The sequence below is a fragment of the Heterocephalus glaber genome, unplaced genomic scaffold (assembly GCF_053883595.1).
Source record: "Heterocephalus glaber isolate CG9 unplaced genomic scaffold, H.glaber_assembly_v1.0 deba00001764, whole genome shotgun sequence".
NCBI lineage: Eukaryota > Metazoa > Chordata > Mammalia > Rodentia > Bathyergidae > Heterocephalus > Heterocephalus glaber.
This window is the reverse complement of record NW_028258461.1, coordinates 6,853,444-6,877,849: the sequence shown is the minus strand read 5'-3', so window position 1 is coordinate 6,877,849 and position 24,406 is coordinate 6,853,444. Positions and strand designations below refer to the sequence as shown.

The 24,406-nt window shown below is 37.8% G+C and overlaps 1 protein-coding gene across 14 annotated transcripts in view; it reads right to left on the bottom strand.

Annotated features, from left to right (window-relative positions):
* Window positions 1-24,406, bottom strand: part of Atp11c (ATPase phospholipid transporting 11C (ATP11C blood group)) — a 176,446-nt gene that overhangs the window by 34,056 nt on the left and 117,984 nt on the right. For all 14 annotated transcript variants that reach the window (XM_004862303.3, XM_013078680.3, XM_087202110.1 and 11 more), the window contains 10 exons: window positions 22,577-22,738; window positions 21,424-21,575; window positions 20,768-20,839; window positions 18,869-18,942; window positions 16,687-16,790; window positions 16,066-16,247; window positions 13,807-14,070; window positions 9,526-9,700; window positions 5,737-5,839; window positions 4,442-4,587 (listed from right to left, as the gene is read on the bottom strand). In XM_004862303.3, coding sequence (XP_004862360.2) covers window positions 4,442-4,587; window positions 5,737-5,839; window positions 9,526-9,700; window positions 13,807-14,070; window positions 16,066-16,247; window positions 16,687-16,790; window positions 18,869-18,942; window positions 20,768-20,839; window positions 21,424-21,575; window positions 22,577-22,738 — 1,434 coding nt within the window. The remainder of the gene's footprint in view (window positions 1-4,441; window positions 4,588-5,736; window positions 5,840-9,525; window positions 9,701-13,806; window positions 14,071-16,065; window positions 16,248-16,686; window positions 16,791-18,868; window positions 18,943-20,767; window positions 20,840-21,423; window positions 21,576-22,576; window positions 22,739-24,406) is intronic.

Below are 24,406 nucleotides of genomic sequence, written 5' to 3'. Positions count from 1 at the left end.
GTTGGGAAGAGGTATATGTCAATTTCTGACCACTGGTCAATATTTGTCAAGTTAATGCTTAATTCTCCTTAACAGAGCATTCCTCCCATCTGGTGGCAGCTGGTTGAATTGCAGGCCAAAATTCGACACACAAACAAGCTTTTGGAATAGGGTTGGTTAGATTACAGGCAGATGTGTTTGACACATCTTTATGGGGCCTTCTACTAGGGGGAGGCCAAGAAAGAATAACTACTCATCCCCAAGTGGGACCATCAGTTACAGAGTGCAAGGGTCTAGAGACCTTAGCTTCAAGTAGAAATCGTAAATAAACATGTGGTAAAAATATAGTTTACACCTCAGCTGAGGAGCCAAAAGCAAGCTGAATCATTTCTCTGAGCCCTACTTTTCACGTATTTTAAATTGAGATAATACTGTTTACTTCATAGGAGGTTTGTGAGGATTACATAAAAAAACAAAGTATTCTTGTCAAACAACAAAGTACTTTACACATATTGGATTATCATTATCATAATTATATTCCTATTCCTCCTCATCAATCTTTGATCTGGCTACCATGTAATATGGACTGGCAGGGTCTTAGCAAATCTCTGAACCTGGGATATATACATAATAATACATCAACAAGAAAGACCTAGTCAAGCGTAGTGGTGCATGCTTAAAATCCCAGTACTTGGGAGGCTGAGGAAGAGGACTGTTGTGAGTTCTAGGCCAACCGAAGCTACACAGTGAGTTCAAGGCCAGTCTGAACTACATAGCAAGACTCCATCTCAACCATCCCCCAAACAACAACAAAAAGACTGAGTGTTAATCACAGACAATTGACACACATGAGCAGCTGCTGCTTGGGTTTCCCTCCTGTAAAATATAGGGTATGAAATGCAAATACCCTGCTTGAATGACTTAAAACTGGCACACAGGCCTGCAGATGTAGCTTAGTGGGAGAGTGCTCTTTGCATGCATGAGGTCTTGGGTTCTATCCCCAGCACACCAAAATACAAAACAATTAAGAAAAAGAAAAAGAAAGATCCTGACACATATAGTTGGAATCTATTAAGAAATGTGGAAATTCTATTCTCTGGTAGAAAATAATGGGTAAGCACATTCAGCCTAATGTGTATTCTAATGCTCCCTGGTAAAAAGTGTTACTGGGAAAACACTCTTGGGGCTCAATAATGAGGCCTTGGGATACTGCACAATCATTGTGTTTTAGATTATTAAACTTGGTGAGAAAAATGCTTATGATACATCAAGCGAAAAAGGTGAACTATAAAACAATATATATATTATAGCAACAGAGTTTCTTTTTGAGGTGATGAAAATGTTTCAGAATTAGATAATGATAATGGCTGTATATCATAGTGAATAAGTCAATGAACTGTACACTTTAAAATGGATAATTTTGTTATGTTAACTATATCTCAAACAAAACGCCTTCATATGAGTTGGATGTGGTGGCACACATGTGTAATCCCACTTAATAGGGAGGCTGAAGCAGGAGGATCATTTAAGACCAAAAGTTAGAGGTTAGCCTCAAATCAAAAACCCATATATAGTATATGAAAACCATGTATTTATACACATACACAGAGTGATTTGTACAGACAAAAGATTAGAAGATCACAGGACAAAATGCTAACACTGGTTCTTGCGGTTGGTATGCTTACAGGCAATTAGCTAACTCCAAAATTTGACTTTTGGGTGTAGTGCTTTTAGAACCATGCCAATGTTCTACACACTCCAAAATTAATTATAAAAATCAGGATTAGAGAGAGGAAGAGGACACAAATGGAATTCAAACAGGTGGTGAAAGCCTATAGCCCCAGTTACTTGGGAGAATGAAGTAGAAAGATCAGTAGAGGCCAGGAATTTGAGGCCAGCCTGGGTAACATAAACATAGCTGGATCCATCTCCTCAAAATAAAACAAAACAAAACCTAAGAGGTCAGCCGTGGTGGTACATGGCTGTAATCCCAGCACTCTGGGAGGCTATGGCAGGAGGATCACGAGTTTGAGCCCAACCTGGCCAATTTAGTGAACCTGCCTCAAAGTTTAAAAGGGGCAGGGGGCAGGGGGCAGGGCCAGGGATTTAGCTCAGTGGTTCCACCGCCTGCCTCGCAAGTGCAAGGTCCCGAGTTCAATCCATGGTACCAAAAAAAAAAGGGGGCAGGGAGTGAGGCTGTAGCTCAGTGCGAAGGCCCTGGGTGCAATCCTCAGTACCACACACACACACAAAAAGAAACCCAATTTGTTAACACGTAACCTAACTATACTCACATGGTAGAAAACAAAAAAGCAACTTAAAGTAGAATCTTATCTATATACTTTAAGGCTAAAGAAGAAAGTACTGCACACAACATTTTTAATGATATGGAGAATCCAGAGGACACTGGGTCATGTGAAATAACCCAGAGACCAAAAGACAAACACTGCACGATCTCACTTAGAGGTGAAACCTAAAAAGCTTGATCTCATGGAGACAGAAAGTAGAATGGGGGGGAGGGATTTAGCTCAGCGGCACCATGCCTGCCTCGCTAGCACAAGGTCCTGAGTGTAATCCCCGCTACCAAAAAATTTAAAATAATAAAAATAAAAATAAATTAAAAAAGAATGTAGAATGGTGGTTACTAGGGGATGAGGGGGTCAGGTGCACTGAGATGTTGGTCAAAGGATGCAAAATTACAGTTAGACTGGAGGATTAACTTCAACAACTCTATTGTCTATCATGATAACTATAGTTAGCAATATACTGTATATTTAAAATTCCTAAAAGAATAGATTTTAGGTGTTTATACCACAAAAAAAGAAAAATATGAGGTGACATATGTTAATTAGCTTGATGTAGTCATCCCACAATGTATACATATATCTAAACATCATGTACTTCATATACATAAAATTTTGTCAATTAAGAAAAAGAATGACACACAAATATTATACTCAAGTTGGTTTCTCAACAGAAGTATATTTAGCAAGTCTAAAACCACTTCAAGTGTATTCTAAGATTGAGAAAATAGGAACATATATTTGTGGATGAGAATAAGGTTTCTCACTACTGAAGAAAGGAATTACAAATAAGAAAAAGGAAAAATCTAGAATGTGGTGTTGGACCACAATCATAGGTTTAGGGCAAGAAAATTACAGTAATTAAAGAAGACTAAGGAGACGTGACAGTTTAAATGCAAGTGTGAATTCAAAAAGAAATGAACAACAAAAAGAACATCAATGAAATCTGAATATAGTACTGTACCTGGGCTAGTTAATAATATGCTAATTAGTAGCAAGTTGCTGATCTTGATTACTATATTATAGATTATCTAAGTCGGTAACAGTTGACAAAGCCGGACAAAGTATATGAGAATTATTTTGTTAATTTTGTAATTTTTTCAAAGTCTAAATTATTTCAAAGTAAAAAGCCAAAAAAAATTTTAGACCCTATTTTGCAAAACACAGGACAGGAGATCAAGTTCTAGCCTGTATCAGTTTATGGTGATTTCCATACCTTAGTGCAATCGTTTCACCTTCATGTATGCCAAGGTTCATTTGCATAAAGTAGGTGGCTTGCATTAAATTCACAGATTCCAAATTCTAAGGAACCTCTGGGCAGGGTAGGGGGATTGATCAAGTGAACAGCCCAGGCTCTATTACCTTCAGTCAATACAATCCTACTTCTGTCTGCTTTATCTGTGTAATTTCATGTGAACAGAGAATTCTGCTATTAAAAACGAGCTTAAGGGCAGGGGATTTAAGTGGTTCCACTGCCTGCCTCGCAAGGGCAAGTTCCCAAGTTCAATCCCCGGTACAAAAAAAAAGGAGCTTAAAATACTATTTAGCATAAAAAAAAGAACCAACTGTAGATACATGATGAACATGGATGAAGCTCAAAAACATTATGCTAAGTGAAACAGAGGCCAGACACAGGAAAGTACATGATTCTATTTGTATGAAGTCCTAGAACAGGAAGAACTGATATGTATATTATATGTATTATAATGATTGATATCTACATATTCTATATAATACATGTCACTATGTATGATTTAATAATACAAATCATTAGTGGTCTGGGGCAAGGATAGAGACTGGAAAGAAATACATGAGAACTTTTTGGGGAGATGGAAATTTCTATTTTTTTATTGGATGGTGGTTACGTGAATGTGTACATTTATCAAAACTCTTGGAACTGTACAATTTTAATGAATAAACTTTATTGTATTAATTTTCACTTCAACAAAGTTGACTTAAAATTAATCTCAAATCTCTAACATCCAAAGGAATGTCTGGTTTCTAATTCATTTAACAGACTGCTGTTGCTTTGCTGAGAGCAAATTTTAGTTTCCAGACAGCAAAAGAAACTTGAGAAAGGAAGAGCAATACCACGACCAAGCTGAGCAAATGCTGGGTTAAGCAGTCAGAAATTAAATTACAAATATTTTATCACGTACCTTATAGAAGAAATACTGTACAAGATGTGCTATTCTCACATAGTATAGATGTCCATGAGCCAACAGTAGTTTCTTTAAATGTTTAAACTTTGGAACAGAATAATCACTATTTCTGGCTGCTTGGCGACCTTCTTTGCCTTTAATACCTAAAAAGAGAATCTCTCTATAGGGTGAATATTTTAGAAAATATGTAATCCCCCAATTTATTTTCATATTTTCAAGATGCATAAATATTACTGGTAACTGCATAGTTTTGCTTTTCTTTTTTAACCAAAAAGGGCTTTCTTGACGTTATACTGAGAATAATCAAAGAAAAGTATAACCAAGTTTAATTGATCACTATTTGTAATATAACATGAAACAAATAATAATCTCAATCATTACAAGGCAAAAATTATAATGCGAAATTCCACCTAAAATTATTTTTAATACATCCAGTAAGTGCTTAATTGTGCATGACACTAAACTGGGTGCTACAGCAATTCAGAGACCTGGGTTTTGTGGGCTAGGAATTCATTGAGAAGATGAAGTCCATTCACTGAACAAAACTCTGACTAGCTGCCCAAGAATTCTGTGGGCTCAACAAGCTTCAGGCCATCTCTACATTTGATGACCAATGGGTAGAACTTAAAGAGTTCCATCTAAATAGGACTACTTCCAAATGGGAAGAAATTGAGAGTCTAAACCACAGTACAGTAATTCCCAAGATATTAACTGCATATGTGCCTCCAACCCACTGCCAAAAAAAAAAATTGCGGGAGTATTAGGTTTATTATATAATAGCAGCCTGATAGGAAAAAAATGCTAGAGGTGGTAGAAAAGGTATTGCATGTCAACATATAAATTCAACACTGTAGCCCAAACCACCCATAAATAGTATTATGTGGGAAACAACCCAATGAATTATCATTTCACAGCCCCTAATAGTTAAGAATCTCAAAAGATATAGTGCAGCGACATAAGCAATCAGTCTGGCCAGGGGCAGAAAAATCAATAAAATTTCATGCATGTTGTCAAAATGAAAGCTAAACAATCAATTGTGTTGCCAATAGCTTTAGGAAATCCACTTTCTTTGGTAATTATAAAAATATACTCTGACTTTGTTTTACTACATTCCTTGTGGGGCTAAGACCTTGTGATGATCATTATATAATGAGACCTTTCAGTAGATCAGTAATTATTACCAAATCCAAATTCAAGATCAACAACCAAAACAAATCTAGAGACTATAAGGATTCTACCTAAAACAGTAATATCAATAACTTACAGCTACCATTTCAATAGATGTTTCTTACCTATTCCCACATGGGATTCCAAGATCATACTAACATCGTTGGCACCATCACCTATCGACAGTGTTATTGGGCTGCCTTTTAAATTCTTCACCATTCTGACAATCTAAACATTAAATACAAAAGAGGTATAAAAAAGGTCAAACCAGAATGTGAGACTGGACTACATTAGGGGTTTATGCTTCATTCACACTTGCAAATGGAGGCTTTGCAAATAGAAAGGTAGTTTTTGCATATATGTATGATAGTCTTCAATTCAATACAGCCATTGAAAAGGCAATACCAACACTCAGTTGTTTCTGGTTCTGTGCACACATAAATTTTCAAAAACCTTGTTTCCCATGCATACAGAAGTCAACATGTTTCCCTCTTTTGCCACTGCTTCACTGTTCAATGTGTGAGAGTGGAGGCCATAAAACTGACTTGGGGTAACATGTACATGGACACCAGGACAAAGGTGGAGAGTCAGAAGTCAATACTTTGGTTACCTCTTTGACTCTCACCTTCCTGGTGACACTCCTGTCTCCCCTAAAGAGCACTCTAACCCTTTTTCCTAGGAACTTATGTTAAATTTTTGCACCCATCTGGCTGCTAAGTAAACTTTAGTGAATTTCTCACTGTGCAATATGGTTTGCCTCTGCTACGAGACAGGCACACTTTCAAAGGGGCATCTTGAAGGGGGTGATATCTACAGAAAGATGTTCACTATATATGTACAAAGCCTGAGTATCTTCGAGATATGAAAATAATGCAGTGCTATATTCATGGGTGGTACTGAATAAAATATTCATCCCTGATAGTAAAACACTTCTGCTTTGGATTCTTCAAAATCTTCTGGTAGTTACTTGTGGGAAGTCTATTGGGTAAACAGCTGCCCTCCCACTTTGTGTTTCAGATAATCACTGCTTGTTACGTCAACCGTCAGACCCCCTTGAAATTTAGCAGCCTTAAAAATGCTTAAATAATTCAGTAGCTAAATAATGTTTTGCAAAAGTTGACCAGTTAACATAAATGAAATCTATTTAAACATAACTGAAGTGATTACAAAGAATTTATACGAAGCGAAGGCACCCTACAATCTTTTCTTTAAACAAAATTCAGTCAGATTTTAGTTGTATTAAACAGCAAAAACAAAAAAAACAAAAAACTACATCCAATTCCATTTAACATAAAAATGATCAGACTATGAAATGCCAGCTTTCTCCCAGTCCTTTTGTTTGATTTGGTTCTTTAAAACTTTAGAGTATATAAGATGGTCAGAAATAACCTATAACAAGGACAAACTTAAAGAATCCAAATTGATTTTGATGAGCTACAATACTAGTTAACTACGTACACCTATTAGGTCCTGCGCAGCAGTAATTTGCACTTCAAGGAATAAAAACTGCAGCCAGAGAAGGTCTAGAGAAGGGCAATAAAATTGTAAAGGGTGGCAACCTTTGCATGAAAATATAAATTGGATTAAAAGATTAAGACTTGTCCTTGAAAAAAATAAAAAGATACATGATCGAGGACTGTATCATGAAAAATTGGGTTAGGTAAACATGAGGTTTACCATGTTTACCCTCAGGGCACCCAGATTAAGAACAGCTCCTTGATCTCCAGGATAAGTTTCATGAAACAAATAATTTTTACCAAAAACTCTTTATGCATCAACTATAATGGCATGCAATATATCTCTCAAAGCAATGTTGTAAGATCCAAAAAAAGATAAAAGGCTTGGCCACAAAACTAAAGCATATAATAGAGATTAGTCATGAATACAACTACATTAGAGAACCAGATTAATAATACAAGATAATAAAACATGGTATTTGTGCAGAAATACACGTCATTAAAGCTGTCTACATAAGAAGGCCTAGGATATCAGAGAAGGGTGAGACACTACATGCCACAGTTATCAGGCATTTAAAGAAGAAAGTGTGATTTAAATCATGAAATATGAATAAGACGGGCATGGATGAGGAAGAAGGGAGCATTCCAGAGAAAAGGAATGGCATACTCAAAGGCACAAAGACAAGTAAGTACTGTATGGTATGTGCTCAGAAAATAGATCTGGTATGACCAGATCAATAATTTTTCATATAGGGAGCATGAACAGACATATCTGAAGCCTGATCAACAGGGAATGGTATGTATTATGAAAGTGGCAGCAAGGTGCAGCAGAACTGTAGAAAAGTAAGATTAGGAAAAAAGAGAAGTTAGGCAGCTAGTTATAGGTGGAGTTTAATAAGTTATTAAAAGTCTGGCCCTGGAAAGTAACGGAAAAGAAGGAATAACAGATGGAAAAGATTAGAGCAACTAAAATACGCTACTAGAAACAGAATCTGGTGATGTGACCACATATAAGAGTAAAGTATGAGGGAAGTCAACACAGAGTTCAAGGTTTTGAGTTTAGGCACTTGGGAACATAATGAACTCAATCACAGAAATAAAAGACACTGGGTTCAGCATATCCATTTACACTGAAGGGAGCTAGAGAAGGTAGCACATGGGAGGTAGCCTTTGATCTGAGTGCTATTATAAGTAAAAATGTTTTTGGCCACAGGAATTCAGAAAGAATTCCAGAGGAGGAAATAGAACAACTCGGGCAGGTGGGGTGGTGGTGGGGAACAGACCACACAACACAGATGGACCCAAGGTATTCGGTTCAGTCATATGCCATCCATCCTACGGGACTATCAAATCCCTGAAAGTGTCTATGAATGAATGAATGAATGAATGATGGGAAGAGTAGTATTTTAACAGGATTAATTGGGGAGTATGGCAAAAAGGTCGAAGGAGGAAGGGTGAAAGTGAGGAGGCCAGGAGATTACATCAAATAGTCTATGTATAATGTTTTAAGTATTTGCTCTAAATTGGCCATAAAAGGTTTCAAAAGATGGCACAAAAATAAGCTATGACAAAAGGTAGATAGAAGCAACAGGACATGGTGGCTATATACAGGGAAGGAAAGAAGGATCAAAAGTAGTTTTGAGATTTAGAAAGCAAAAGAAAAGCAGCATCACTAACAAGAATAATATAAAGGAAAAACTGGTCTAAAGAAGAAAATTGTAAGAGCTGTCTCAGACACTAGAATTTAATGTGACAGTGGGGAATCCATATGTATCTGTCTAGCAAACAGCTAGAAATAGGAGATTTAACATCAAGAAAAAGGGCCAAAAATGTATCAATGGGACTGAGAAACAGATGTGCTAAACAAGACATAGTCCATAAAATAGGAAGTATAAGGAAGACTCTTCCCAAGGGAAAACTGATATTCAGGGAGAAGAGAGCAGATAAAATAAAAAGATCCTAGGTTACCAAAGAGGGGAGGACTGTGGATCATCATAGAATCAAGGAAGAAGAGTTTTAAAGAAGATGTAATTGACAATGGTCAACTGCACTAGAGAAATGAGAAGACACATAAAGGTAGCGTAAGGATTGGGCCAGCTTGCCTACAAGCAATCCAGGAGAGTATCAAGAACAAAAGAACAGGCTACATGGGGCTAGCACCTCAGGGGAACGAGGAGTGGTGGAATGGAGGAAGTCTAGGCACTCTCAGGTGCTCCTTAGAGAAGGCTGGAAGGTGAGAAACTGGAGAGCCAGCTTGAAGGAACAACATACAGCATAGGTTTAAAGTAATTTGTGGGAAGCCTCTTGATTTTGATTAAAAAGAGAAAGAAGCCAGGGAAGAAGAAATAAGATGGCACCCTTCACCCTTGCAGAAGAAACAAATGAAAAGTAAACCAAACATTTGCATGTAAGCATACAGAAGGACCCAGCATGTGTCATTAACTGATAGCCAGTTACCTGGGCTTTCTGTAGTGGTGCCATCCGGCAGCAGAGCACTGCGGTACACTTCATACAGATCTGTAGGAAAATGGTTTTGTAATTGTTTGAACTAGAGTCTTGACTAGAATTTAGTATGAGTGACAATGTAGAACCATCAATGATTAATCCATATTCCTGATGTTCTGTCCATGCTCTGAAAAAAGAAAAAACAAAAGCAAAGCAATGTTTGTGTGAATCTATTATACATTTGTATCCAGAATCCTGACTTTCTAACTGCAGAAGGGAGGGTCCCAGAAGAGATGAGTCATCAATCTGATTCCTTGATCTGTTCATTTCAAAGAAGCAAATGCCTCTAACAATGGTACAACAATGACGTTCAGACACATCTTTGAGAATTAAGCTGTCTATATAGTTGACTTTAAGGTGTGAAAAGTATAAAAATAAAAGAGATTGTACAGTCTTCCTCTAACAAATTTGAGGTGAATTTGGGAAAATACAGACCAATCAAACTAACATAAAATGATACTAACTGATACAAAGATAAATCATCAGTTAATCTGAATCTCCTTAACCACACAGAAAGACAAAATGGCTCTGGGGGAAACAGATCATAGGAGGCCTTTCTCTAATATCTTTGCTTGAGTGAAAAAACTTATCCATAGATTGTGGCTTCTCAAATACGACAGAGCACCTGAAAGACATGGTACTCATTAAAGAATGCCATAATACATATTATCACGCCCTAAAAAAGTGTTGTATACTAGCTTAGGGTTCTCAACTTTACACTTCCCATCAGAATCACTTGGGTAGCTTTAAAAAAACTGTCCATGCCAGAGGTCCATCACCAGACCAACTAAATCAGAATACTTTGGGCAAGGCTTGGTCAGATAAATTAAGTTCTCTAGGCCGTTTCTCATGTGTGGCCAGGACTAAGAGGTACTAGGCACCAGGAAGGACAAATGTAACAAAGTATCAAGTTTTCAAGACAAATAATATGGTGGAAAACTTAAACTGAAAAAGATCTATCAATTAACCTTCCCTCCAATTATGGGAACAAAACAACTATTACTGAATTTTTGCTGAGGGAATCTTTGGTACCCTTTGAGAACCTCTACAGTGGAAATGCTGGAGTCCACGAGCACTCAGTTACAGCTTCAGCTCTAAATTAATACTACTCAAAGTTTAACATGTAGAAGAATCATGTGGGGATCTTGTTAAAATGCAGCTTCTGGACTGGGGGTGAAGGTCAGTGATAGAGTCCTTGCCAAGCATGTTCAAAGGCCTGGGTTGCATCCCCAGCACTGCAAACAAATATAATCAGACAGACAAAATGAAGATTCTGATTCAGTAAATCTGAAAACATCAATCATGTGTTCTTCTTTGCTCATGTACAGAGCTGACTTACTGGGTAGAAAGCAGCAGCTCAATAATCAATCATGAAATATTTGTAAATACAAAGTATAAGCAGGCCACATGGAAGAACACAAAAAATTACCAAATAATCTTTCCTTGGAGAACAGAAAATCTCCTTGGGGCAACAAGCTTACATGAGAGGATATTTTATATAACCAAATAAGATAATAAACAGTTAATGGGACAACAGATCCACACAGGAAAGAATAGTGGATTAAACTATGTTGGGGTGCAGTGGGAAAGCAAGTTTAAAAAGTCACTTGAAGGTTTTGGTTTGATCTCATTCTGTGGGTAATGCAGAACCATACTGAAGGTTTCAGAGTAGGGCTGTGAGGTAGACGGTGCTTTATTTAAAGACCACTCATCTGGAAGAGGCATAAAGTATTTGAGGTATGAGGTGTGAGGCCTCTATAATGTGGAGTGCTAGTGATGAGAATGTGAGATGGGTAAGGCTTAGGAGTTAGGGGCAAGGGATCAGAAGCTGGCAAAGGTGATTCTGAGTCTGAAACCTCTGACTGAGGGAAAGACCACCCTACTCCAAACAGATCATGTCGAAAAGGGGGCTAATCGGAGATGGAGATGGTATGTTATGCTCTCCAAAATGCCTGGCTTTTACAAAAGCAAGATAGACCTGCCAAACAGCTATGGACTGAACTGTGTCCTTTCAAAATTTGTATCTGAAAGCTCTACCCTCAGGGACTATAGTGGGCCTTTGAGAAGAGACAAGGATTAGGTTAGGTCAGGATGTTGGGCCCTAGAAATGGGATTAGTGACTGTTACGGACTGCATTGTGTCCTCAAAATTCAATGTTGAAGCTTAACCCCAATGGTATTTACCTACAGGAGACAGAGGTAGGGGCCTTCGGGAGTAATTAGGTCTAGATTAACCTGTGAGAGTGGGGCCCGCTTGTTGAGATTATTAGTTTTATACAGAGAAGAGACACCAGATGTCTTTCAGCCATGTGAGGGAGAAGCCTGCTATCTGCAAACTGAGAAGGGGTCCTCACCAGAACCCTTCCATTCTGGCATTCTGATCACAGACTTTCAACCTCCAGAACAAATAACTTTCTGTTGATTAAGCCATCCAGTCTGTGGTAATGTTATGGCAGCCCAAGAAGATTAAAAGACAAATGGACAAGTACAATGCATATAATTTGTACTGACTTTATAAGTACCATTTGGCTAAAGAAAGGAAACATTTCTCATTGGCAATTAACAAAAGCATGTTTATTCTCACTAATACCCAAGTATCAGAAGAACAACAGCTGTTTTAGAATTGGCCAGAGCCTCATGAATGTGGCCTATTAATTTTTAAGCTTCTTTAAACATTAGGGAAGAGGAAGAGATACAGCACAGCTATTAAAACCATGGATACACTGTACAACTGGATAGACTTGCTCAATCCCTTATTAGCTGTATGATCTTCACCAAGTCATTTCATGCTGCTGAGTTTCAGTTTTCCTGTTTGCAAAAGGAAAATAATAATGTTGCCTAACTGGGCTGTTCATGAAGATTAAATAAGAATCATCATACAAAGCACTTAACATTGTTCTTAGAACATAAGGAATGATGAAGAAATGGAAAGCAAATATGTAGGGGTCTCTGCAGTTAGTACAGGCATATCTGGTGGCATTTCCAGAAAAGGATTTCAATTTACTCATGGCCAAGGTAAGTTCAGGAAATTAATTTAGACAAGGGTGAGGCTTGGTCAAAGGAAGTACAGAAGATATATCTATAAGCACTGAATTATTGTAAATCAACAGCTGTCCTCGAGACTCTAAGGTTCTCTAAATTCTTCCTATGTAGGTAGTTGAAAGCAGAGCCAAAGTGACCATGTTAACAGTATCCGGTTCCTTTTGGAGTTCTGAGGCATAAGACTCCAATTGGAAATAGCTCTGGGGTCCAAAAATAATGGAAACTGTTGCTGAGATTGATTTCATTATATCTTAGGCCCAGAACATTTAGAAATTGAGCTATTTTTAAGGTTCCTCAAAATCTGAAAACAGTACTACAATATGATCCAGCCATCTTACTTATCATCCAAAGGAAATGAAATCAGTATGTTGATGAGACACTCCCATGTTCCTTGCAGCACTATTCATAACAGCCAGGAAATGGAAACAACCTAAGTGTCCATCAACTGATGAATGCATAAAGAAAATGTGGTAGATAGGCACCATGGATTACTATTCAGCCATAAACAAGAACAGAATCTTATCATTTGGGACAACATGGACAGAAATACAGAGCATTATTTCAAGTGTAAGTCAGGCACAGAAGGACAAGGACAGCGTGATCTCACTCATAAGTGGAACCTAAAAACATTCATTGTTCAGAAGGTGACAGAATAGTGGCTAGCAGAATAGGTGGGAGAAGGGACGGGAAATGTTTATCAAAGTTGAAATTAGGATAAAGAAATTCTGGTGTGCTATGCCACAGTAGGGTGATGATAAAGTCTTGTATACTTCAAAAAGCTATTAAAGGGATTCTGAAAGGTTTTTCACCATAAAGAAATGATAAATGTTTGAGGACGCAGGTATGTTTACTATGATTTAAACATACAGTATATACATGTATCACATTACCCCATTAATATATACAATTTTATGTTTTCTCTCATTAATTAAAAGAAATTAATTTTAAAGGGTGAGCTATTTTTCTAAACTTTGAAATATAGTTTTCTTTTAATTAAAAAAAAAGGCAGAAAGTGCCAAATAATTTCAAAATGGGCCATTAACCAAGTCCTCAGGGAAGGTTTTAACTTATAAGTATAAAACACCTGCAAACGGAGAATGATAAACTACAGAAAATGAAGCCTTCTTCATAAGCAACTGTTACTTGTATCTGTACCAATGTCTAAATATAAGGAAATGGTGTACTTTCTTACTTTTTAAGGCTTCTAGAACTTTTAGGAAATTCGTGAAGCAACTTCTTACGATATTCTATCAACAATTCATGTAGTCGATCTTCTTTCCTTTCACTTTCTTCAATGGTTTTTGTGGTGAGTTCCAAGAGTTCAGTGCTGGTTTGGAAAAGGCGGCAGGCATAGCAAGTAGATTTTGCTGTCTCCATCTTGTCCCCAGTAAGCACCCAGACTTTTAGGCCGGCTGTATGCAGAGCTTCAATGGTCTCTGCAGCTTGATCTTGTAGCCTGGAAACACAAGGAAACCTTGTTATCCTCTAAAATTTCTGAAACAGTTCTTGCAAGAAAGCTTGTTAAGAAGACCATTTTTACAATTCACAGCAATGCTAGAGTCCTGACACCTTATCACAGTTGGTTTTCCTTTGCTTCTTCTGAGTGCTATCTCTGGCACAGTTTTACTTATTAAAGTGGATTTCGAACACTGAAGTTCAGAAAAGTACATGATATCTCTTGAGGTAATCGGTATTCAATAGCAGAACTGAAAATCATCACTCTAAGCTAAAATGTTAAGAAACTCAACAAATGTTTAAATTCACTGTGACTTTAGCATATTTCATTGTATTTAACATCTTACTATACAAATTCTTAACATAGTTCAAAATGCAAAGGGCTGAACATATTCTAATCAGATATTGAGAGAAGTTAGTGAATCCCCTCATCTTGAAAGAAATTTTAAGAACAGGAAAACCAACCATCCTGACAAAGAACATAAGTATAATTCTGAAATTCAAGAACGGACGGATACTGTACTTTCTTTGGCTTCTGTTGGTCAGAGAATAACAATGGAATTGAATTCAATAAATTCCATGAGAATCTGAGTACCTTCCAATACATATTGGTAATTTTTGTTTGGTTTGGTTAAGTCTCATAATTTACATTTGTAATTCATTTCTCCCTCCTTCCTCCCTGCTCCACCCTTCCCCACTGTACTGGGGATTGAACCAAGGGTCTTGCACACGCTAGACATATTTTCTACTCCTGAGCTATGCCCCAGCCCTTTTTTAAAATTTGGAAATAGGGTCTCATTAAGTTGCCCAGGCTGGCCTTGAACTTCAGGATCCTTCTGCCTCAACTTTCCTAGAAGCTGGGATTACAGGTACATGCTACCATACCTTGGTACATTTATTATTTTTTTGTACTGGGGAGCTAATAGTTTAGATCTAAAATGTTCCCCCAAAGTCTCATGTGTTTCCAGGTACTATCTGCAACAGTAGATTCATCCTCTGAGGAGTTCAGCAGCTGAACGTGCTGTTGGGAGGAGGGGCCTGGTTGGAGGTGGGTCCCTGGAGAGGAATATTCTTTTCCCCTGCTCATCCTTCCTCTCTGTTTCTTGGCTGACACAGGGTGAATAGCTTTTTTCCCATACTCTTTGGCCATGTGTTTCTGCCTTGAATCCAGTCAACTCTGGACTGAACCCACTTTTTCAACTTTGAAACTGAGCCAAATAAGCCTCTCTGCCTTGAAGTTGTGGGTGTTGCATATTATGTCTCATCAACAGGGAAGTGACTAAGACATGGGGATAGAATCCAGGGCCTTTGCACTGACCAACATCCCTCATTAAGTCACTAAACTGCCGAGGCTGTGCTTGAACTTGGGATCCTCCTGCCTCAGCCTGCCAGAGTGCTGGGATTACAGACATATGCCACCATGCCTGGCATTTTTAGAAAATTCCTAAAACATTAAGAATCTAAAACTTACCTTTTTAAGCAGATCAATGCCAGAGTTCTACAATCATCTCTGGCACAGCTCACCCTGTATGTTTAAAGCATATTATTTTAAAGTATCCAAAAATACACTCTGGTCCGTTAAACTAGGTTAGAATAAGCTTTTGTGCTACTGTTCACTCTACCCTGTATTTCCTTTCTGCTCATCTCTGTCAAAATCTTACTCATTTTTCCAAGCACCAGATCAAATGATGGCCTCAGTACCTTTCCCTACATTAGGCAAGACTACTTCATAAATAACTGCTCAAATAAATTGATGGCTTAGTAAAAATTCAAGAGATCTTAGTCCTAACTGATATTTAACGTAAAAACCATTGCCACAAACAGTTCAAAACTCACTGTAATGTTTTATAACTGCTAAAATAAATAAATCTTCAAGCCCATTTAAACAACACAGCTAAACAAGAGATTTCAAAATGTTAATAAATTACTAATCTGGCACAGATCCCACCCTAAATGACTGGTCATTAAAATAACAAGAGTATCATTTTCTAGTTACTTGTCTTCCACTGCAGTGGCTCCAATTAAATTCATGTTGGTCTCAATATCATCAAAAACCTTTTCCATTTTTTCTTCTCTGTCTTGTAAGGCCATTTTTGCCTCTATGAGTTGTCTGTTAATTCTTTCATAATCATCTGGAGCAATTTCTTTGAAAGCTACACACAGTGTCCGATACCCATCCTAGAAGCAAAGCAGAAGATCCATAGTTCTCCCAATTACAGCTGGAAAAAACTACACTCTTTACATATTCTTTACCCATATGTACAAGAGTAATTCTGACACAATTTTAAAAAATGAACAGACTAATGAAAAATGTAACATTTAGTTGGGTTCAAATTAACAAAATAATAATGCTTAACAGGGATTCTTGAAAAGTCTTCATATTCTGATGACAACATTGCCCTAAGATGTTTTACATTAAAATAATGAAAATTATATAAATCTTCAATATAATAAATAATAAATAATAAATCTTCAAAATATAATAAATCTTCAAATACAAAAAATGAGTGATAACTATAAGCTAAAATTCATTTAAACATCCATCTGTATAGCAATCCCATAAACATGGTCAGGCCAAGCATTTCTCTTTAACTTGAGACAAGGGACATAGGCTCACCATTGCATTACGTTCCACATGGGCCTTTGTTAACTCAATTTCATGGTTTTGCACCCTGGGAAAAACTGCTGAATCTGCTCCTTTACAAAAGAGGAGTATGTCTCCTAAAACAAAGAAGCAAAGTACTTTACTTAAAATATGAAGGCTGGTACTGGAATTTTAATAAGAGATGACCGTTAAGGTAGCCTCTCCCATACAGGTGCTGTGCATTCCTAGTCTGACTTGCAATGAATGAGACATCTAGAACTTTAGTCTGTCTGGAGAACACCTTCTCTGAGCATTATGGACACATAAATAAGACAGGGTTTACAACATGCACCTGTATATATCATCCCAGTTGTTATGGCTTGTGTCTAGATGTGCTCCCAAAGTCTCATGCTTTTTCTAGGTGGCTGAATCTAGAGTGAGTGATTGATTCATGGTGGGGCTAGGCCCGAGGACACTAGGATTAAGGGCATGAGTAGTCTCTGTCCTAAGTAGTCTAAATAAGATAAAAGGGGCAGAAAGATGCTGTAAAGGTCCCTTGTTGTTTTTGTTACCTTGTGGGTACCATGAAATGTTTCTCTGTGATGCCCCTCTGCCATGTGCCACCCTGCCTTAGAGCCAGCTGATTATGGACTGAAACCTCTATAAACTGTGAGCTAAATAAACCCTTTCACCTTTAACTTTGGATGTTGGGTATTTTGTCTCAGCAACGAGAAAAGTAACTAACACACCAGTGAATCATGGAGGACTGGGCTTGTGTCAAAGAAATGCAGCAGAATTCTCTTTGAAAGTCTAGTCAGTTACGGCCTAGGGAGCACAAAGGGCATCTACGGATATTAAAAACCACACTCAAACTCAAACAGGCTGAAATCATTTTAAATAAAGTATTACTAGTCAGCTTTCAAAAAAAAAACAAAAACACTGGTTTGATTGCTTTTACTGGGGACTTAAAAATAAGTGTAAAATGCTGGTACAAGTGCAGCTTCAGATTAATTCATGCACCTAGGAAACACCCACAGTTGAGTACTAAAAGACATTAGCCTTATAAGGCAAAGAGCTGATTTCACAAATTCAAAAGTATGATTCTAAGGTCAATGAACTATTTGTAGACCACTTCCCCGTACATGTCATCCTTTAAAGGAAGGCACATAGGAACATATGCACACACAAGAGCAGTGTAATGTTAAATGTTTTTCTTTTATTTTCTCTCGCATATCCAGAGTGTCTTTAAAAATCATAAAACAAATTCCATGGTCATATATTAAAATCAATTTCACAATTTTGGAGTCATACCACAAAGTTTGAATAAAGTGGGGTATGTTTCTCCAAGAGTTTGTCTGCATTCTCCTACTCTCACATTAAAAAATTTGGAACAGATTTAATACTAAAAAGTAAAGTACTGGGAAATAAATCAAGCGTATTTTGAAAACGAACTTCTTGGGCAAAAGATATGCATGTGTGCATGCATACATATGCAACTGTGAGCCCGTGAATGAAGCAAGAGCACTCCTCCACACGTCTTTCAGAATCTGAACAGAAAGCAAACCACCATGTATCCTCCCAAAGCCAAGGAGGAACCTGGGATGATGCTACTGGTTCCCCTGCAAAAGGCAAGCTTTACTGTCAAAGAGCCCTGAGCTCTGGAATGAAAGCAAAATTCCCTTTCTCAGTAGCCTGGCTCAGTCATCTCCACCTTACCCGCTTGCAGGGAATGTAAGTAGCTAACCAGCAACTCTACATTCTAGGCTTCTGGTGCTGGTAATCCCACACTATCCAACTACACTGAGCTGCTGGCTCAGTTAATTACCATACTTTAATTTTGTTGGCGGTCACCAATAATGATTATGGTTTATATACCCAGGAAATATTACTTCTTGACCACTAAAAAGATGAGTATCCTGAACTACACAAAAGCCACCCTGTCAGTTCCTATCTGAATAACCAGGGCAGAGTAGTAAAGTTTCATTTCCAAGAAAATGCACTAACTGTTATACCAGGGGTTCAGCCATTGACAGTTTGGCAAACTGAACATATGTTCCTAAATAAATATGTGAAGGCATGTATAAACACTATCGCCTTCCAAGACTAGATAATCCTGAACCACTATATGAAATATTTATCTTTCCTGAAATAGTTGATCAACATATAAAACTACAAATGGAAGAAGAGAAAAAAGTCAAATTTTTAAGATGCAAACCTCCTTGAGTCTTCACAATTACACTCATTCGTCGGCGAACAGCATCAAAGTTTAAAGTGTGAAGAAGTTCGTACCTTTAAGAAAACAGAAAAAAAGTAAAACACTTGGACCGTGCTGAGTAAAATAAAGCACAATCGAAACATCTTAAGATATTTAAGTATTTTAAATGAACGGATAGCTGTCCTTTTTGGGTAAAGATAGCTGGCCCTGTACACAACTGGTACTTTCCCTGTTCTTTGGAGTTTCTCCGCACATAAAAGCTGCCATTAGAGAAAAGCAGTGTTCATTAAGGGGTATTTACACTCTCACTGGATTACTTAAAACAGTAATGACTGACTACATAGTAATGAAGAAGAAAGAGCTATCCCACAAAGCCATACCCAGGGGGGTTCTAGAAATAGTTCCACTTTTCCAATTATTTTTACCTTCATCTAAAGCAGTGATGGTGAACCTTTTAGGGCTTTCAATGATATGAACAGCTTACTGTGGCACACATGGCACAGATTCACCACCGCTGATCTAAGGAGTACCTACCATGGGCCAGGTACAGCGCTAGGTGTTGGGGAATACTGGTGAATCTGCCTGTGTCACTTCCCTAAGGGGCTCATCACATGGTAAGGGAGGCAAAGGGCAACGAGGTAACTACCTTCTGTTAGTCAAGTACCAAACTAAAGGCACTTGAAAGGGAGATATGAGTATAGATGAAAATCATCTTTAAAAAGGCTTCCTGGAAGACGTCTGGGTTCTGTAAGAATGATACAATGCCTGGGCTGGGTTCTGTAAGAATGATACAATGAAGAAAGGGAGGAGGCATGGTAAGGAACAGTGTGGCTGACATGACAACACATGAGGGACGTTAGGTTTTCTAATGCCCAGAAAACTCATCATTAAGGGAACAAACTGCAAGAGAGGAAGCAAAACAGGTAAGCAAGGATTAAAAACTGAAAACCCTGTGGGCTGCTTCAGAAACTTGGCCTTTTATCCTAAGAGCAATAGGAAGCCAACGAAAGATTTAAAGAGTAGAATGACATTAAGAGATGGATCAGATCTGTATATGAATGGCTGAATCAGATGACAGGATACAGAAGAGTTAAAATAAGAGGTAATAATTAGAAAAGTATGATGAAATATTTTCTTGAAAATAAACAACTTCTACACATACTCAACATAAAAATGTACTATATACCTTGTTTTCCAGGGGAGTGAGCAGGCCATTGTTTTTTGTTTTGTTGGAAGGGGTGGGGTGTAAGACATCTACGCATTTGGCAATGGCCAGACAGAGCAACTGAATCTGGACTCTGACTGTGGCTCTGGGAGTCAGACCAAAGAGCCTTCCTCTGAGCTGCTGAGCATCCTTCCTCAGGAGCATTATTACCCAAGTGCCTCAGAGATAGATCTCATGGGAGCTTATGGGCCAGAATGGCAGTCAGATGAGAATTATATTTCATGTTCAGATGAAAAAGTTCAAATTAATCACAGGGATTGTTTCAAATGTGCCATTAAGCCAAGCTTTTGTTCTTTGGGGTCTTTTAGCAAAAGAGGAAATCTCCAGACACTTTTCATCAGGGTTCCTGACCTGGGGCCCATACTTGAATATTTAAGAACAAGACAAAGGTTCTGGTGAATAGCAAAGCTGCCATTATTGGCTGGGCCTGAAATCCCAGAGTGAGTGTGTGGACTCTGGATTGCAGAATGTTTCATGCATCTTCCCTGATTTTTCCCGCAGTATGTGTTAGAGAACTGAAATGGCTTCTACTCCATTTACATGAAACTCTGAATTGGGAAAGCACAGTTCTCTATTTGCAGGTCCATCAGCCTCCTTTTGCTGCCCTTCCTGAATCCATTTAAAGTTGACTCTTGGGTGAGGAAGTGACAAACATCAAACACAGAGCTACTTACTCTTCAACTTCTTTTCTTTGGTTCTCTACTCTCATAAGTCCATTCTGATTTCCTAAAAATGTGAACCCATACCTGTCAAAAACAATAAGAAAATCCTTTGTATAGATCTAAAGAACAATTAATTGCCCCTTGCACTGAGACTACTCATGCTTCTTAATTCATTTCTTCTCTTTTCATATGATCTAACCCAGAGCAAGTCAATGCCCAGTCACAATTATTCAAAGCAAGAGAGAAACAATGTGTAATTTCAATTCTGCAGCTAATACACTGGATGACCTTTTGATCACTTAACCGTCTTGGGTCTCATGGATGAAACTGGAGTCAGTTATCAAATGACATCACAATTGCTGGGAACATTTCAGAAATAACACGTGTTGTACAAGAAGTGGCCAGTAATGTGTGATTTGCAAAATATAAGATAAAATTTGGACTTGAGGCTGGCATGTATAAATAATAAGGCATATTGTATCAATGCATCGCTAATCTTTTTGGATTTAATTGGTTAGGTTTGGTAATTTTCCACAAACTTTTAGATAAAGCAGTTTGGCTTTTTACTAAATAACAGAAGCAATATATGAGAGGGTTACTGAAACAACTGAAGAAAAACCAAAATAACTTGTGTTCTCCAGTGATTTCTTTTTCTCAGAAGTGCTTACTTCTTCGCTCCTTTTACCAAAGCTATTTCATCTGGTGAGGAGGAGACATAGGTTAGTTCAGCTGACTCTGTAGCTCCATCAACAGCATCGTTTGTTTTAGTTTCTACAGTATGACATAAACACAAGGCACGCAGAAAGAGCTCCTCTCGATCCTGTGGAATAGCAACAGAAGAATGTCTGTATTACTTTTACTTTGATCACTAGGTACAGTGAATACAGAAAAGATGTTAGTGTGAGAGAATGTTATAACCTCTAACAAGTTGAGTAAAAAAATTTATGAATTCCTACCAAATAAGCTATGTATCATCCTACCATCTAAAAGAATTTCCTGTTTCTTAGCATCCCTTGAGGCCAAACTAACTTATTCAAGTTTTGTAGTGCCACCTAAACCAAGGCAATGACTTCTTCATGGTCCTAAAAGAGTCCATTTGGGGGCCAGGGATTTAGCTCAGTGGTTCCGCCACCTGCCTCTTTTAAAAGCACAAGGTCCTGAGTTCGATCCCCGGTACCAAAAAAAAAAAAAAAGGAGCCCATTTGGTATCTAGTTCTCAATCCAACAACAGCTCCAGCACAGGGAGGCTTTGGTTTGTTTAATGCCTAGATATTCCTGGAACTTCAAAGATTCAAAGTGACATTGTTCTTAGAGGAGCTTATATTTTTAAAAAATTATGATCACATAGGCAAGAAAACGTTTTACTCAAATGTCATTTTCCATAATTCTCTTTACTTGTAAGTTCTACTTGTCCACAGATTCCAGAGGTATTAGTAAAACAAGATAAGTGAGTCAGGTGTGGTGGTGCAGGACTGTAATCTCAGCACCCTGGGAGGCTGTGGCAGGAGGATCCCAAGTTCAAGCCCAGTCCAGGTAATTTAGCAAGACCTCATCTCAAAAAATTAAAATAGGGCTGGGGATGTAGTTCAGTGTGAAGGCCCTGGGTTCAACCCTCACTACCACGGAAGGAAGGAAGGAAGAAAGGAAGGAAGGAAGGAAGGAAGGAAGGAAGGAAGGAAAAAAAAGGCAGGCAGGGAGGGAGGTAGAGATAGAAATGCAAATAAGTGAAGCTGAAAAAGATGACGCTAAAAGAACAAATGGTTACATAGGTGTAACACATGACTGACTTTTCAGGTAAAATAATAATGTAGAAAATGTCACCTTATCTGCTTTGTCAAAATATGTTAAAGGTCCATCAGTCTGTGACAATCCATCAACTTCCTGAGTTTCATCTTTATATTTGTGCCCATCTATGGAGCATTCAATGAATTCCATGCTATTTTCAGTGAGTGTTCCAGTCTTATCTGTAAATACATAATCCACCTGAAACAAAAACACAAACATGTTTCTTCAGTGTGATTAATTTTTAGTTAGCTGTATGCCAGTGCTATTTTCATATCCATAGAAAATCATTTCTTCTAAGACTTTTTGTCAAATGTCAAAGAGAATTACAGAGGCAAACGTGCAAGTATTTTTAAAGACACTGAAATAGTACCACATGCCTAAGGTAGACCTACTCAAATGCAGAAGAAGAGTAATAGGAAGGAAAAATGTGACTACTATATCAAACTAACAATTATACAATTTAACCCATTAAAGTAAGTTTCCCAAGGGGGAAATAAGAATACTTTACACGAGACAGAGAGAGAGAGAGAGAGAGAGAGAGAGAGAGAGAGAAGAGGGGAGGGGAGAGGGAGAGAGGGAGAGGGGGAGAGGGGGAGAGGGGGAGAGGGAGAGAGGGAGAGAGGGAGAGAGGGAGAGAGGGAGAGAGGGAGAGAGGGAGACAGGGAGACAGGGAGAGAGGGAGAGAGGGAGAGAGGGAGAGAGGGAGAGAGGGAGAGAGGGAGAGAGGGAGAGAGGGAGAGAGAAAGAGAGAGAGAGAGACACACAAAGTTTAATTGGAGTTCAAATGAACTGGGATACAAAAAAATCAAACAAAAACTGATGGAATCCCAACCTGGGGAAAGCTCAATTTTCTATAAAAATAGTAGACTGAAGTAAAATGAATTACATCATATTATGAGTATAAGAACTATAGAATACATACAGGGAGGGGAAATATCAATGTTAAGTTATCTAATTAGGAGACATAATAGGTCAATAGTGATCAAAAATATAACTGAAATTTCCATATACTATAGATATTTTTAAGTACTCCTCAAAAAAGTTCTCAAATTGAAACAAGTTTATAGTGCTAGTTTAAAGTATAATATATAAGGATCTTTTTATAAATAGTGGAAAATAAGCAATGAAACAAATTTTCCATTCAAATAGACAATTTTGAGCATTTCCATTTTATCTCAGTTTTTATCTCTTCTATTTATAACATCTGGCTTTTGGAAACCCACAATTTTATCCTCCTGTTTGGCAATTTGTATTTAAATAGTTAAAATTATGGGGTGACAGGAACAAGCATAAGCACAAGATTAAGGTTTTTATTATGTAAGGGAGAAAGAGATGAACTCCAGCAGTAGTTGCTTTCTAATTATTTTTCAAAGCGTTTCACGGTAGTAGCATTGGCACAAACATAGCATTCCTTCCAATCTTCCTGTTTTCCTGTTAGCCAGCCAAGTTTGAATTCTCTCTCTAAATTAATCCAGCTACTATTATTCATGTATCATTTAGATTTTTCCACTTACAATGAAATTCTTTGGGGATTTTTTTTCCTGGTCAAAATTATTAACTTTCCTTTACCCCTGACGGTTGCCCTGGGTTATTTCACATCCTGCACTTGGATAAGCATTAGCTCAAAGTCTCTTTTTAAAGTGCCAAAAGTGGCATTTTCACAACATAAAGTATAATTTCTGCACCTACATGTACATTTGAGCAGTATGGGTCTACAAACCTTGAATCTCACAGGTGTAGGCTAACAAACTATACTCACATGCAGTAAGGCTCAACATGTAGTATTATCATGCACACTTGAAGGGTCTGTTAGAACTCAGAGTGCTGTACACTATTTCTCCAGAGTTTCTGATTCAGGAGCTCTGA